This window comes from Homarus americanus, unplaced genomic scaffold (genome assembly GCF_018991925.1).
Source record: "Homarus americanus isolate GMGI-L3 unplaced genomic scaffold, GMGI_Hamer_2.0 scaffold17856, whole genome shotgun sequence".
Lineage (NCBI taxonomy): Eukaryota > Metazoa > Arthropoda > Malacostraca > Decapoda > Nephropidae > Homarus > Homarus americanus.
The window spans coordinates 1,664,413-1,680,719 of NW_024738735.1; the positions used below are offsets into that span (position 1 = coordinate 1,664,413).

Below are 16,307 nucleotides of genomic sequence, written 5' to 3' on the forward strand. Positions count from 1 at the left end.
TTAATTTGAAAAGTTTTATTGAGATAATTCATATTTACACAAGTATTACAATGTCATTAAAAACAGCACAAAGCAGAAGAATGACTGCTGGATGAATACAAACATTAGATATGAAAGATTAACTACACATATAAATATAAACAAAAATGTCTATTATAATGTATATACTGTAAGGAAGTAGCTGCCGATTTTGGCCCGACTGTTTTAATTTTTCTCGAGAGCCGAGTATACGCAACCTAACAGCGGGGAACGTAGAGAGTGGGTTAGGTTATGTTACATTGGTTCATTTAGCTTTAATTGATTCGTTCTTGCTGTCATAAAATTTCGTACCTGGCCTGCTCGTACCCGGCTCCCTAGCTACACGACAGCCGGACTCGGGTTGATAGTTACAGCCTATATATGAACCCAAATGACGATAAATATAAGTAATGAGACACACACACAACTTGGGGCCAAGCTCAGGAGTTAAGATTATTGTACAGATGGTTTCAGTGTCTCAAATTATAGTTAAGTAAAAAAGACACATGCACATGATAGAACAAGCGACAGTGCTAGTAATTATACCAGTATATACATTTTGCTTGTACTTTAGGTACAAACACTGCCTGTGTGCATATTCTGTTTGCACATATCCGCATAGTCAAGTACATAGCCTTGCAAAGTTTTTGAATATATATTCTAGCTCAGTTTCCCGTTATATACACACAAGTGAAAATTTTTCAGTACAGATAATAAATGAATGGTTAGGTAAGAAACTTCTCTAATATATACCTGAATGAAATCATGTAATCAAGAGTATGTGAGTCTTATTATATATGTTACAAGGAATCTGCACATATTATAAGAGATTTCACGTATTTCCTAAAATTTTCGGGAATTTCACGTAATTCCTAAAATGAACAGAAATTTGTTGTAATCGCTGCGACTGTTAGCTAATAGGTTAGGTCAGGTGACGGTGGCAGCGATTGCGAGAAACTCCTGAACATTTTATGATTAAGTGAACCTTCTAGTTACACAGACTCCAGGTAACGTAAACGTATTTGTCACGTGAAATGAGGATAATCGTCACGTTAAGTCTTAAGTGCAATTGTGCTTTTGTCAAGTAGGAATAAACGTTTGGTTTGGTCGCTATAACTTAGTGGAACTATGTTAGTTTAAGTTAGTTAGGTTAGTAATGGTTCTATTCATTTATAGTTTGGAACATGATTATCTCCAAGAACGTCCCAGCAAAGTATGTTGTATGTAGACCGGCTGTGATTTTCAAGAAAGCAAAGGAATGTAATGAAATTATATCACTTTGGCAGTTACCCACTTTAAGCGTGATATGACTAAATATTGAGTGTGTGTGTGTGTGTGTGTGTGTGTCTCTGTGTGTGTGTTGTGTTTAAGGATATCTTCGCTAAATCTCAAGTATACACCCTAACAGTACAGACATGAATTCGTATATATATGTACAAATTGCTCGAGAACTTTGGTATTGAATTAACAAGAGACTGACACCTCACGACCCTGTCAACACGTGTTGGTCGGATACTTGGACTGTGGACACTGAGGACGATGACTGACATCTATTTGCCATCTGTAGTATCCTCAGTACTTGTTCCATTACAGGTATACACTCAGGTCATCATGAGAACGAACACTCATTTGTACATTTAAGGTTCGATTTATTTCTTCCATGACTTGTGTACACTTTAGCGCAAAGACTCGGGTCACTGTGAAAACGAGTACTTACAAGAACCTGTAGTTTTCGCACTAGTTGTTCCAGTACAGGTGCGGCCACTACATCAGGGCTCGGGGAGGGGAAGGGGTAGGGGGGGTCACAGTAAATACAGTACAGAACTTGACAGTGAATATATCTGCGCGGACCATCACCATTTACAGGTTAGCCTATACTTGGATAACAGTTCAGTGTTGTTGACAACTAAGGCTTATCATTGGCTCAGTAACGTACAGTCAACTAAAATAGATCTGCATCTTTACGGTGTTATACAATATGATACTCCGGCCCAAGAATTGTGAACAACACTCATTCACTAGGGTGATTTCTGTTAATTATCTGTATTAACTTTACGTGGTATACAGCATTCATCGTATTGGTTGCACAATGCATCACACAATCAGAAGTACCAACCTTACGGAATGAACATGGCTTCGGTCAGTGATCGTTGCGAAGGCCGCCTGACACGAGGTGCGGCAAACTGTTTGTACTTAGTTAATTTTGGCTTTTAACATAAAATTGTTACTTTTATTTCGTGTCTCTCCCTACGTTATTAAAGCTTTCATATAGACATGATTTATATACGTTAGGATTCGAGTTCGAGTCCGAATTCTCACATAATATTCATACTTGATGCTTTTGATGGTAACTGGGGGAAGATAGAGCCCCTGGTTGTTTTTTTTTTTTTTTTTTTTTTCCATACAATTCTGCTTATTCGCTCTGTGCTGCTGTTTCCGACAAACCAGTACTCTCACCTCCAGTTATTTAGGACAAAGAAAAATGTACGAGTACCTTTGAGGATCCATAGGGTTGGTGATGAAAGTGGCGAGGCTGAGGCGAACGAGAGGACTGGTCCCCTCAGTTGGTAAATAGAACATGATCAATAAATTGTACAGTTAAACAAAGAATAATGGAAAATAATAAATAATTGTTACTGTCACATATTAAGTCAATTGATATGTTGGCAAATATGACGGAGGAAAATCTTGTTTAGCGTGAACCCCTCCCTTAAATTCCTGGAACAGCAGGAGTTGCACGACTATTTATAATGATCCCGGGAGATCACACAGTATTTAATTGTGTTGCGCATCTAACCTGCGATGGAAGTGTTCGGTGCTGAAAAATTTTAGCTCTGTGGTCGGCATTGTTTATTGATTTTATTAATACTGTATATTCCTCTTTTAAGGTGTTATAGGTCCTTGTGGTTGACTATGTGGGGCATCGTGTTGCCAGCCATGATGGGCAACTTGGCATCACCATTCTGGTTCCTATCAACCTCGATGTCGTCGTCGTCCTCGTCATCATCATCATCATCATCATCATCATCATTGTCGTCGTCGTCGGCATTTGTGCGAGTCGATTCCACAATTCGGAAACACTCCAAAAATTCATTGAAGTCGATGTAGCCATCTTTGTTGATGTCGATGGAGCGAGCTAGGTCGATTATATCGTTCTTAGGAATGGGGACATCGATGTGACGGCTCAACAGTTCGCAGGTCTCACTAAACTCCTCCATGCTGATGTAACCTGTAAGGCGAGACACAGTTATATTCACGCCACGATAATGAGACGTTGTAACACAAATATGTTTACAGAGCGAAGTCCACGTCTTGTGTGATGCTGCTTGAAATTATTAACCAACTGATCAACTACTAGACACTTTTAGGGCGAAGTAAACATGATAGAATAATACTTGCTTATTAAAAGAGATGTATTACTTAATATTCTAACGCTGACTGCACAATTAAAGCTTACCAGAGTTGTCTTTGTCGATGAGTCTGAATATGGTCTCCAGACTGTTCTTGTGGCGGTACAGCGCTTCCACCACAGTTGGTCCTCCCTGTAAATACATTACCTGATTAATAAGGTCCACCTCCCCCTGGCTTGATGCTATCACAGAGTTAGAAAATAACTGAAGGAAAATAAGTACTGGTACAGGTAAAGACGTTTCAAGGTTTAAGTGACCATTTCAGGTTTCATAATTATGTAAAAAAAAAAATATTTTACGCTTTGAGAGTAATTAAACAAATTCTTATGAAAAGTCGTGCCAGAAAGAAGTGGTGTCGTTAGTAACAACCAGGTTTAGCTGTCACGTTGGAGCAGACACTTGGGCCCTCACCTCAGTCACTCATAATCTAGTTCTAATAGACCCTAGGATTATTAGGCCCCATCCTAACCAAACGTAAGCATTAGGATTGAGGCGTTCACACACCTTAACAGCTATGTCCTTCTTGACAAACTCGTCGTTGAAGGAGCTGTGGTAGTCGACCTGGCCGGTGGTGGGATGATGAGAGACCAGTTTGTCCCTCAGTACTCGCCAGGGCAGGTTCAGATGGCTCTCTTTCTCCATCACCTCCACCCAGTCCCCCACGCTGATGTAGCCTGTGCAAGAGGGAAGCGTTAGTAGTATAACTGGACGAGAGAAGGAAAATATCTGTACGCAGACAATAATTAAACATAAAGGAATTAACTCATTAGGTCAGATGTCAAAAGCTAGTCAGAAGGTTTAATTTAGTTCTCAGCATGACTCATTCTATGGAACACAGGTGGTTGTAGCAGGTTAATTAGACTAACATTTATGATACCATCGCCGGCAGATGTATTTTACTCCACAGTTAATTTGTTTATGAGTTTTATATTATTTAAATAGTGTACCCCATTGGAAAGTAACTCGTTCCCTTCGACTTAATAAAAAATTTTCTGCTTCTCTTACATGTGTATTCTCGTCTCCTGGTTGACGCTTCATCGGAGTTTGTGTTTCACTTTTGTATCGCTTTTCTGCTGGAACTTCACGAGGAGCCTTCGGTTTATTTATCCTCTCACTGCTGAACACTTTAGCAAGCCTCAATCTCTTTTTTGTTCTCTTTGTCTATTACTTTGAATACCTTCGCTAGCCTAAGTCTCACCTGTGTCGTTTGAATCCTTCTGCTGGAACGCCTCCAGGAGTCTGGACCTAGAGGCGAGGATTTGGCCACGTAGTTCTCTGAAGGCTGAAGCCTCCATCCTCCCAACATGCTCACGGATGGTCAGCTTTCGTGATCTGTCGACAAACCTTATGTTAGTACACGTTCTACTCTTCCATGATCCTGAAACACAGACACACACACACCATCTTTTGTTTTAAAAGAGTGCATATAGCGTCCATGCCACAGATAAAAAAAGTGTGTGTGTGTGTGTGTGTGTGTGTGTGTGTGTGTGTGTGTGTACTCACTTCATATCAGCGGTGTACTGGATAAAGTGTGGCTCCAGGCTGGGTCCTTGTAGCTTGACGTAGGCGCCTCTGTTACTACCCGACTCGTAGTAGTTGGACGCCGAGAAGATGGTCAGGCACTGTAGGGAAGTAGATAATCACTACAAGAAATTATTTTATATTACTACTGAGAAAGTTTCTTATTTACTACAGGGAAACAATTTCTAGTCACTTCAACGAGATGGCGTCAAGAAGGTCACTTAATGGGGATGATTCTTGTCACTGGAAGGAAATAATACTTGATTCCTTAATTAAGATGGACACTACAGGCAGGGTTATTTACGTGAGTTAAACTTTTACTGCTGACTGTATTCATGGGTAAAATACTCTTCACCTTCTTCTCATGAGTAAACTTCTGACTGCATTAGCGTGAGTAATTTACTACTGATCGTATTCTTATGGGTAAATCACTACTGACTGTATTGTCGTGGGTAAACTCGTAGCCGTCCACTTTACACTCATGGGATCGGATAAGGAGAGAGAGGCCATGTTTCCTAAGGAAGTCGCAGGTGATGTCCGGGCCGAAGTAGCTGCCGCCACCCCTGAAGGAGTTAGGTCGGCAGCCAGCGTGTGTCTGGGGGTCACTCCATAGAAGGTCCAGCACCTACAAGACGAAGGGAGGGAGGGAAATTGAGGATTAAACGTATCATGAAATTTCAGCACGAAACATTTCTGAACGAGAAAGGTCAACACGTGGTATCTCAGCACGTGAAACGTAGGTATGTAGAAAGATCAGCACGTAAATGTCAACACGTAAAATTTCAGTAGGAGGTGAAGACTTGCCCTGACCTGCTTCCACTCGTAGGTGGAGGTGAGGAGACGGACCTCCTTGCAGGCGTCAGGCTCGTCGTCCCCGCCGTCCTCCGTCGACGACGTGTCGTCTAGTAGGTTGGCTGCCGGGGTCCTTAACACGCTCATGTACTACAGGGCATACGGAAGCATGTACTGTAGTGCACACTGGAGCATGTACTGTAGAGCACATTTAATCATGTACTGCAGTATTTGTGTACATAATATGAAGTCACACATGACCTTTTGCTCTCTCAAGTTCACATGCATTATTTTACCGGTGTCCTAAATGCAATGTTAAGCTCTTACTGTCACCCTAAATCTCTTGCTGACGCCCCAAATCCCACCAATCCTGACTTATTTAGCATACGGGTGCTCTGAATAAGTAAATTGTCCAGCTTGAAGCAACATTTCTTTCAAACGTTGAAATAATCATAAATAGGTAAAGAAGACAGCAATAGGAGGGCACCTTGCTCCTGTCGATGGTGGCGATCCACTTAAGGTCTGTGTCGAGGGAGATGCCGCCGTGCACCACCATCACCTTGTGGTCGATGACGGTGACCAGCGGCAGCCACCGGTACACCTCCTCCAGCAGCCGCAGGATTCTCGGTCCATGGGGCGCCTGGCGAGGAGAAGAGTGCCAGGGTCGTGAGAACTTTAACGTTAGTGAAGTAGAGGAGATTTGATCATAGTGTGATGATCAAAGAGATAGATGGGACGTTAGTGAGAGAGAGGGCTGGAGGGAGAGAGAGAGAGGGCTGAAGGGAGAGAGAGAGAGAGGGAGTGAGGGAGGGGGAGAGAGAAAGAGAGGGAGGGAGGAGGTTACAACATCATTATCATGGAGGAAGGGAAGAGGTTGCCGGAAGGAAGGTGGTAACAGGAAGCCAACATAACGTAAACCACACAACGAAGTTATTTTTATGTAATTTTTTTCCGAATCTCTGTAAAAACTTATATTTTGTATTTCATAGTGAATGTGAAAATATGTGATGTACAGGCACAATCCAAATTTCTATGCACACCCTAGCTGGAGGGAATGCGAAGCCAAGTTGGGAAATGGCCAGGTGAATGGACATACAGTATGCTTTGTGTTGTTATAATATAGCCCGACCAACATACCATATCATGTCATTGTTTTGAATCATATTTCATACCTGTGCTCGTGTGTTTTGTCTGTGTTGAGGCGCTGGTGTGTGAGCCCCATTGCCAATGTACCTCATCACCCAACTAGTGAACGAGTGTATGTCCGTTCGCCTGGCCTTTTAGCGATGCATCTAAACATCCCGATAGACTGACTCACCTTTATCAAAATTATACTGACTTTCCGAAACATTATACTCACCTTGTACTTGCGGCTGACCTCCTTGCAGAAGCCGTACCTGGAGAAAGGACAGCAAGACTCAGTGACGTTAGCGAAGGGGGGGGTTATACAGCTACAATGCGCTATAAGTAGGATGCAAATACAGTGATATGTTTACAAAATGTAGTGAGAGGGTCAGGCAGCAACAATCTTAGGTTTTGTACAACTATGGCAAACGGTTATACAGATGTAATGAAAGCATTATATCGATTATTTTCTGTCATATTTTGGCTCTTTACCGTATCACATTTTTGTGGTTTATTGAATTTTTGGTTAGAAGATTCGGGTGTTCAGTGAAAATTACAAACAAATATTTTTTAATATACAATTATTCTCTAAGACACTGTGCATACGTATAGAAAAAAAACAGTACTTAATGTACGCGATTCTTATTTCACCCAGTACTTAACAGTACCTACTTCACGTGGCGCTTATTTTCCTTTATATAGTTTTTTCTTACATGCTGTTCTTATTTTACCTGACACGTTAGAGTTATCGTGTGTGGTCACCACAGCCAGCGAAGTCATAGCCACTCATAATGTGTCAGGCGGACACGATCCAGTCATTGAGTGATAGTAGACAGTGAACACGTCATGGTCTCCCACATCTGTGTAACTTGATGTGGCAATGGATTGTCGTGTTGCTGTACTGAGATAATACAGCGTAATGTTGTGTTAGAGTTAGTGTATATACACGAAATTTAGTTTCTTTAAACTGTGCTGTAAATTATTAGTCCGTCTTGAGGTTATTCCTAGTTATTGTCTTGTGCTTCTATGTTTTCTCTTATAGGCCTGTTCACAAGATCATAATATTTAAGGGCCTCGATTCTCAAACTTTCTTATTTTAAAATTTAATCACATATTGGGGTAAGAAAACACGTCTAGTTGGTGTAGTGTTCGTACGAAGTCGACGGCTCATTTTCTCCAACATGTTTATTCCGCAGTTTGAGTTAGGTGCCTCGTAACCTCTTCAGGCAGAAGAATGAGTTATGACCCATTAAGAACCCGGCTCATAGAATGTTGTCTTTTGTGTACTGAAAATCTATGGATTCCCAAGCCAGTGGGTAGCTTAGGTTAGGCTGGGGTTCAGTATTAAAATGACAGGACTCCTCTTCATCAGTCAACTTACTTAACATATATATTGGTAGGATCAAGGAGCTGGCGTCTTCCCAATACAATTTTCTTGATAATTACTATCAGTGGGGAGGAGGAGGGCTGGACAGGGCTGATGTCACCCTCTGTGCCCGCCTCTAAGACTCACGTAGTACATTAGTGTTGTTTAGTCCTACGCATGATAACAGTGATACGTGAAGCCACATAAACAGCGTATTTTCTTAAGCTTGCTGCCAACATAACCCCTACCCAAACCCGTAATTGCTCAGCTACTGTATGTTACCTAGGAAAGCTGGACATCTTTGTCACCCCTGGTATCCTGCCATCTCATTTCGTCCGGGTTTACAGTTCTTGCTGTTTGGATAGAGGCAAAACGAGCGAAGGAGGTTAAGAATGGACTTTAGGACTTCTGGACGGCAATGTGAGAATGCTAACCATTCTAACTCGGGAGCAGCTACGTCTCACTGTATGTCCACCGAAATAGAAGGATCAGACTTGATGTAAAATCCAGTAGACTGCATGATCTATCTAGCTGAAGGTACAGCAGGCAAAGGGACACTATAAACAGCATAATTGTAGCTAACAGCATGACTCCAGCTAACATCATGACCCACCTTGCGTTCATAACCAGGTCCTCATGGTTGCCGCGGTTGAGGTAGACCTCGGCAGGGAAGACTATCACCAGCGCCAGCAACAGGAGCATCACCTCCATGGACTTGCGGCCGCGGTCCACGAAGTCCCCGTTGAATACATACGGGTTGTCCGTTGAGGGCAGCCCATTCTGTGAGGGTTAGTCTCATGGTCACGGACGACTTGTGAGAAAACCGTGTTGCAAAGGTTAAGTTCATGATAAGTGACTGACTGTAAACAGTAGATCGTTCTACATTGGTCATCATCGGTAAACCCAGAAAGACTAACATGCAACTTTCACCTTATGAAGAAGGCCGCTGATCATATACAGGAGTCAACTAACCTTATAGAGGACTGTGAGGAGGTCGTCTAGCTTGCCGTGCAGGTCGCCCACCACGGTGATCTGGCCGGAGATGGCAGTGGAAGCGTGGGTGATAGTGGGTCGTTGCCGCAATACTCGCACTCCCTCCCGTAACACCATATACACATAGCGGGCGTGAAGTGCCTGTAGCGAGAAGATGGAGAAGGTTAATGTATGCAAAGCATATGTAATGTTTGGTTAATGGGCATTTAATGTCCACAGCATGTATAGTCCTTCTGGTTCTGTGGAGGGAACCATTCAACCAAGATTTTCTTTTAGCACACATTCTTTTACGAATTAAAGTAGGGGGAGGGGTAAGGGGCAACATGCCTGTAGAGGAGTGGGGGGGGGGGGTGAAGGATTAATTGAGGGGAGGATAATAAAATTGCAACTTTCGGGACCCTTAAAGGCCTTGTTGAGAACACTTGTTTACATAATCTCTTATAAAACAAGGTCACAGAACATATTCAAATGAAACTGACGAGAGATCTCCTATCAGAAGTGACAGTAATTCTCATGCTGTATTAATGATGTCCTTTGCTTATTTGTTTGCTGTTGTATACTGTATTAATTTTAATTTTCTTGTTTTTCAGTGCATCTGTGTCGCTGGGGAATGGAGTCTTGAACGTCTTCTTGGAAGTGAGGAAATCATTATGCCCTGGGACAGGACGGTACTCTGACTGATTGAGTGTGAAGGTATGTCATGTAGTTTTGATTATAAACTGATCTGAGTATCCATATGTCACCGTAAAATGGTCTGCTTGTCAGGTTGAAGCTTCGAAATTCTTGTGACTGCTAGACTGTGTTACTGTACTATGGAAGTGTGTGGAAAGTATAGCTACAAGATTAAGGAGTAACGAGACTCGGAGACGACGATGCTTTGAAAGTAAGAGACAGTGAGACAAGAAAACTGACCTCCTCCTTGTAGGTCTCTACAATTAATGGACAAAAGTAAATGAAAAATAAGACGTCATCTTATTTATCTGAAATAATTTGATGATATTTTTGCGTGTAATTTCATTTCTATGGTAGCAGAATGTACATCCGATGTTAGAAAGGAAAAGAACAAAAGAAACGCGTTTGGTCTCGTTTGCTTACAATATGCTAAGACTACAGAATTAAATAATTTCTAATAACAGAAGAAGCAAACCCAAACAAATTTAATCCAACCCAACTGTTCGATATCTGGTTTGCTTTCATTGTCTACGATTAAATCAAGTAAAAAATCGTAGAACATCTCACAATATGGCGTCACCCCCTTCTCGCCATTACTGAAGGAAAACTATAACTTTCTTTCGCCATCTTGTTACTGACCTTCTTCTTCTTGAAAGCCTCGACCAGCTGGTGAATGGAGTCGGTGGTGAGGGGCGTGGTCAGGTGGGGACCCTTGTAATTCCCCTCCACTGCGACCTCCTCCATCCACGCCTCCTCCAGTAGCTTCTTACTCCTCGCCTCGTCGTCCTCTTCATCTGGAGGAACAGACTTAAATTACTATGTTTCTCTCTCCTCTTTCTCGCGGGTGCAGTGTAGATGTGTGTAGTGGATGTAATGTAAATAGTCGGGAGGATGTGTTGACAAGAGGTATCACTCTGTGCCCTCGTCTGCCACTGCCTCCTTGTTGACACCTTGAGCTGCAATACTGTGCATTCTGTTACGGATGACACACAACTATAAGAACATGGCAGGGCTGTAAGGAAGAGGAACTAGGTACTTTTCTGTGGTTGGGTAGGAAGTAGGCATTTACTGATGGTGGTATGGGAAGTAGGCACTTACCGATGGTGGGGAAGACAGGAGACACTTACCAGTGGTAGGGGAGGCGCGGGGGGAGAGGGCCTCAATTATCTCGGTCATGGCGCCGTTGCCCATGTGAGTGAGGAGAGCGTTGAAGAAATTGTAGAGCTGCGGAAGGGAAAGTCTTAGTCAATCAGTGTGAAAGTACTGCTCGCACAGTACATAGCAGTGAAAAGTGTATACCTACTGTAGGCTAGTATTCAAGCTAGTAGAAGCTGTCTAGCTGCTTATCCCTTTCAACGGTGCTCCGTGCCAGACACGTACTAGAGACTCTGAAACTTTTACCAATACCTGGACAAATTTCGTAAATGTGCGATTTTTTTTCCGGCCGGCATCTCCATGTATTGGTTCACGGCAAAATATCCACTACTTTACAGTTAAGGAAAAACATCTCCAAATAAGTTCCTACAGATCTAAGACAACTGCCGTATGTAGCGACGGATATAGGCTGACCTTCATCTGGTCCTGTTCACCGGCGTACTCGATGGACTGGAAGATGGTCCACGTGTACCGTCGACGGATTTCCAGCCTGGCGCAGTATCGCCTGTACCACCGCTGGATCAGCAGCGCCGCTTTCAGTGCTGAAGGAGATAAAAGAGAAAACGTTAATATGTGACATGTTTTAAAGGGGACCCTAAATATCCACAGCGTTTTCCAATTTATTGTTAATTGGTCGATTTATTTTTTATTTGTTAAATTATGTAATTTTTTTCGGATACGTAATTGTATTTAATTAAGTTTGTAATGATTTGTTCGTATTTTTATCAATTTATGTTTATTTATTATTTATTTCATAAGTTACCCGTACTCGAAGTGTATGTTTGTCGGGTCACGGATCCCGTCCTCATGAATCCTCCCATTTGTATTTCCCTAAAGATTTTTCCAGTTAATTGTTCAACTGGAGATGGGAAGACACCCAGAAACCGATTCTCAAAAGTTTGTGCGTTAAGTTTTTCCCGTAACTTGGGATAACAACACGCGTCAAGTTAAGTTAGAGTCTTAGTGTAATTTCGAACCCATTCAACATATTCTCTGTGCTCGGTTAGTCAGACGCATTTCCACATCACCAGTTGGGCGGAAAATTGCCCTGGTAATCTATGAGGGCGCTGGCTCACGGTTTGGGGAAAGCAACAAAGACTTTGCTCCGCCCTGTCTGAGCTCACCACAAAAGCAGTGAAGTAAGGTATTAGAGCCGTTATGTCGTGTAAATTTTATCATTAATCCCATAGACTATGCATGGCTTTCTGTAAAAATACAATTTGCTTTTGAAGTCTTTATCCTTCCTCAAAACTCGTGAGATTGTGGGTTGAGGTTCTGTGTTGAGAGAGAGAGAGAGAGAGAGAGAGAGAGAGAGAGAGAGAGAGAGAGAGAGTTTAATATATTTTAAGGTTTGATGGATTTTACATTTACGAATAATTTCAGGATATACTTAACCCTAACCCGGATTCTAACCTCTACCTAACATAACCTACCCCTCGCTTGAGCTACCTAACCTCCCCATAATAACCTAACCTAACTTACCCATAATAACCTAACTTAACCTAACCCTACCCAAACATATCCTAACTTAATCTAACCAAATCCGTGGTTTATAGTACACTGTGATTGGTTTGGCTCTATGACGTCTTCTCAAAATATAAATTACTAACATGGTGATTATGTCGTTAAGACGAGTAACACCGTAAACTTTGACATGAGTTGGTCCTTCACTCTGGAAACTGACGACTACATCTCCCGAGTAGTTACATAAGCCAGCTGTGTGTCTTTCCTGTGTGATGCTGCTGATGTATCTCTGTTTCGGTGGACTGTTCTGCTTCTGTGGTGTGTCTGCTGCGTGACGCTGTGGCATGCCTGTTGTTGCTGTGTCTCTGCTGTTTTACACTATGAGTTGCCCGATATTGCCGCTGTATCCTTACGGTGTTAGTGTTGTGTGCGTCTCTATATTACCTTCACTTATTGCCTGTTGAACACTGGCTCCCGACCTGGAGAAGGCCTCGGTAATGACAACAAACACTGGAACTAAAGACCTCTTCCCATTGCTCACTTTTCTCAAGCTATTCAGTGCAAGTGTACATTTACATAATTGGGAAGTACAAATAATATAAATTCTACACGGAGGCAGCTACATAAGATGACCTTAAAGTGCAGGGATTTTCTTTTATACATAACCGACCGAAGTAATTTGACAACCCTACCGAGACAACAGGAGTCGCTGTGTTTATTTTGAAATTCATCGGATCCTACTTTGAAGATTCTTTTTGGAGTGAGTTACCTTTGCTAAACTACCTTCCCTTCACTACTTTTACCCTCCTTCCTTCCCTCGGCTACCCCTACCCTCCCCTTTTTCCTATCTTCCCTCCTTCTCTCAACTACCCCTACCCTCCCTTCTTCCTATCTTCCCTCCTTCTCTCAACTACCCCTACCCTCCCTTCTTCCTTATTTTTACACCTCATTATCTTTATTTCTTCCCTCCTTCTCTCATATCACTCTCTCATTTTTATTCCTCCCCTCCTCCCTCTGTCTCTTCCCTTCCACCCCATTTCTCTTCTCTTTCTCCTCCCTCTGGCTCATTTTCTCTCTTTCCTTCCTCATTTACACTCTTACCTCCTTCCTTCATTAGCCTCCCTCTTTCTCACCCTTCCCTCCCTTCTTCTCTCCATCATTCCCTCTCCCTCACTGTTCTTTTCTCTGCCTGGAGTTTTTGTGTGTCTGGTATAACAGGCTTCACTAATGGACGGCGCTTTGGAGTTGTATTGCCTTGGGCTGATGTAGGCGGGTCATTCACCTCACAGAACCCATGGAACAGAGGGCAAGGGGGGATATCCACCTTAATCAACCCATGGGGCAAGAGGTGGAAGGGGTCATCCACTTCACTTAACCTAGGGAACAGAGGGCAAGGGAGGGGGAGAAGTTATCCACCTTACTCAACTAAGGAACTGAGGAGAAGGGTTCATCCACATCAATCAACCAAGGGAACAGAGAATAGGCAAGTCATCCACCACCTCACATAGCTCAGGCAGTAGAGGATAAAGGGAGGGGGATCATCCACTTCACTCAACCCAGAGAGCAGAGTAGATAGGGGAAGGGGATATGTATCATCCAGCTGACACAACCCAGGAGTCATCATTGGTCATCTACCAAGTCGAAGTCACAATTCTAACGCCTGTTGACTTGTCATAATAAAAACATAAGGACAAAACCACATGGTAGAGTCAAGTGATGCATTCACTTTTCTCTTAAGATAGTGAGTAATGTATTATACGTAATCATTTCGCTAATCTTTCGTTAAAAATATCGTACAAGTAGTTGATGTGAAATTGAAATATAAGTAATGGTGAGGGAAAGTCGTGGTTAAACATTGTGTTGGTTTAGAGAGATGGTGACAGTGATAATGAGTGAGATGGGGAGATAAGATGGTGACGGTGATAATGACAGTGAGATTATGAGATAAGAGGTGACAGTGACAATGGCAGTAAGATGAGAACATAAGTGGTGACAGTAGAAGTATGTTCAGGTAGGCTGGTGTCGTCTACATATAATTTTGAATGGTTTCTGGGTATCGATATGTCTTAGTTATGTAAAGGTAAAGAATAAGGATTATACCAGGGTCCGTAGCACTGTAAATTAATAAAGAAGTGATTATACTATGACTAATCGAATTTCACAAGTTTGGGTGGTTGTGTAATAAAGATTGTACGCAAGAGATGATGAGAACTATGAATATGTGTCATATACAGGACATTTTGGCCATCTGAATTTGTTGTCAGTTTTTGATGGAGGATTTTTTGTTGTCTAGAATGATAAATGATGCCATAAGTCACCAGAATTAACGGCGGAGGAAAGAAAATCTGTAGTACACGGGGGCTGAGTGGGAAGAGAGAGGCCAGAAATAATACTGGAGATATTATTCTGATATGGAAATTGAGACCTTGTTGTACTTTTGATCTTTGAGTCTTTAATCATTGGGTTGCTCCCCCTCGCCGCGCCCCCCTCACCCCCACTAAGATAATAACCTCTTGTTGTTTACTAATGTGGATCACTTTATACCTTTCTCTATTACCAACTCTCCCTTCTTTTTCTGTTTTCTCATTCTCTTCATCTATACTCAGGGTCCATTTAATTACCATCAGGTTATGAGGGAGCATCGAGCATTTGGCTGAGTAAACAAATTACCTCACCGCCCTCGGCAGTATAACGGGCTGAACTAAGCCCAAACTATTGTATATGTCACAGACGAACTGTTGTTACTCGAGCTGATGGAGAAGTTGTTTGTCTGTGAGAGTTTCTGTAACTTTAGAGGTGAGGGAGGTTAAGGATGTAGCGTCGTGGAGAAGGAGGACAACCTCTGTTTAGGGATGACTTATGCATTGGCAGAATTTTAAGAGATGGATAAGATAGTCGTGAATTGTAGAATCTCTATAAATTGTTGAGGACTAAAGTTAGTTCAGAGGTACACACTTTTAAAACAAATGTAGGATCAGCACGTGAGCTGGGAGCTGCATAAAAGGGATCTGGGCGTCGGAGGACAGCCCAAATATAGATGTACCGTAGATGTTGCATGTGTTTTTTTTACTATGATACATAACCTATAAATGTCATGGATAGGATAAATTTACAGTGTTTATATATTCTATTCACTGGCAATATAGCGTGACAGGAAAGCCATTATTTTTATCCATGTTGGCGATGGTGGCCACTGTAATGTTCTACTAAAAAAAATGAAAGTTTTATTTTCGGGTCGGGCTTCAGTTAGATGTTTGAGTAGCTAAATTTCAGGAAGATAGTGAGTCAAATTTAGATTTATCTATCCCAGTCACCAATGCTGAAGTGTTAGGTGTACAGAAACTGTGGAAAATACGTGAAGAAGGACAGGATGCAAGACCAGGGCAGAGATGAGAAGATGCCGGGGACGGTGGTACGGTGATTTGTTTTTATGGAGGACGAAGAGGAAGGAATAATGGCCCATAGCCACGACATGGCCCCCTATGGTGAGGCTTTACGAGTCAGCCCCCACGCGGGCCTGGCGTCACATAATTATCACAGACCGTAGGAGACAGTATAGGTGTATCGTTCCATTGATCTGGATGTTTGTTAACAAGTTAGGTTCTCTTTTAATGATAAACCTCTGAGGATATTGTCATTCTACTACTATTGTCTCTCACCAGATGATGACGGAAAGACTTTTGTAAATATAAAAACTGTATATTAACCTCACAGTACGGTCAGGGTTATGGACAGGAACACTAAAGAGCTTCAAGATATCACTGTTGACTCAAAGTTCAAATGATGTTCTT

At 42.2% G+C, this 16,307-nt stretch overlaps 1 protein-coding gene across 2 annotated transcripts in view; it reads right to left on the bottom strand.

Annotated features, from left to right (window-relative positions):
* The window catches only part of LOC121874344 (serine/threonine-protein phosphatase with EF-hands pef-1-like), a 116,433-nt gene continuing 100,126 nt past the window's right edge, over window positions 1-16,307 (bottom strand). For both annotated transcript variants that reach the window (XM_042378470.1, XM_042378469.1), the window contains 14 exons: window positions 11,467-11,594; window positions 11,025-11,121; window positions 10,537-10,691; window positions 9,205-9,366; window positions 8,846-9,012; window positions 7,102-7,138; window positions 6,229-6,381; window positions 5,760-5,891; window positions 5,389-5,574; window positions 4,932-5,050; window positions 4,627-4,760; window positions 3,933-4,102; window positions 3,476-3,560; window positions 1-3,247 (listed from right to left, as the gene is read on the bottom strand). In XM_042378470.1, the coding sequence (XP_042234404.1) occupies window positions 2,910-3,247; window positions 3,476-3,560; window positions 3,933-4,102; window positions 4,627-4,760; window positions 4,932-5,050; window positions 5,389-5,574; window positions 5,760-5,891; window positions 6,229-6,381; window positions 7,102-7,138; window positions 8,846-9,012; window positions 9,205-9,366; window positions 10,537-10,691; window positions 11,025-11,121; window positions 11,467-11,594 (2,063 nt within the window). In that variant the 3' untranslated portion in view covers window positions 1-2,909. The remainder of the gene's footprint in view (window positions 3,248-3,475; window positions 3,561-3,932; window positions 4,103-4,626; window positions 4,761-4,931; window positions 5,051-5,388; window positions 5,575-5,759; window positions 5,892-6,228; window positions 6,382-7,101; window positions 7,139-8,845; window positions 9,013-9,204; window positions 9,367-10,536; window positions 10,692-11,024; window positions 11,122-11,466; window positions 11,595-16,307) is intronic.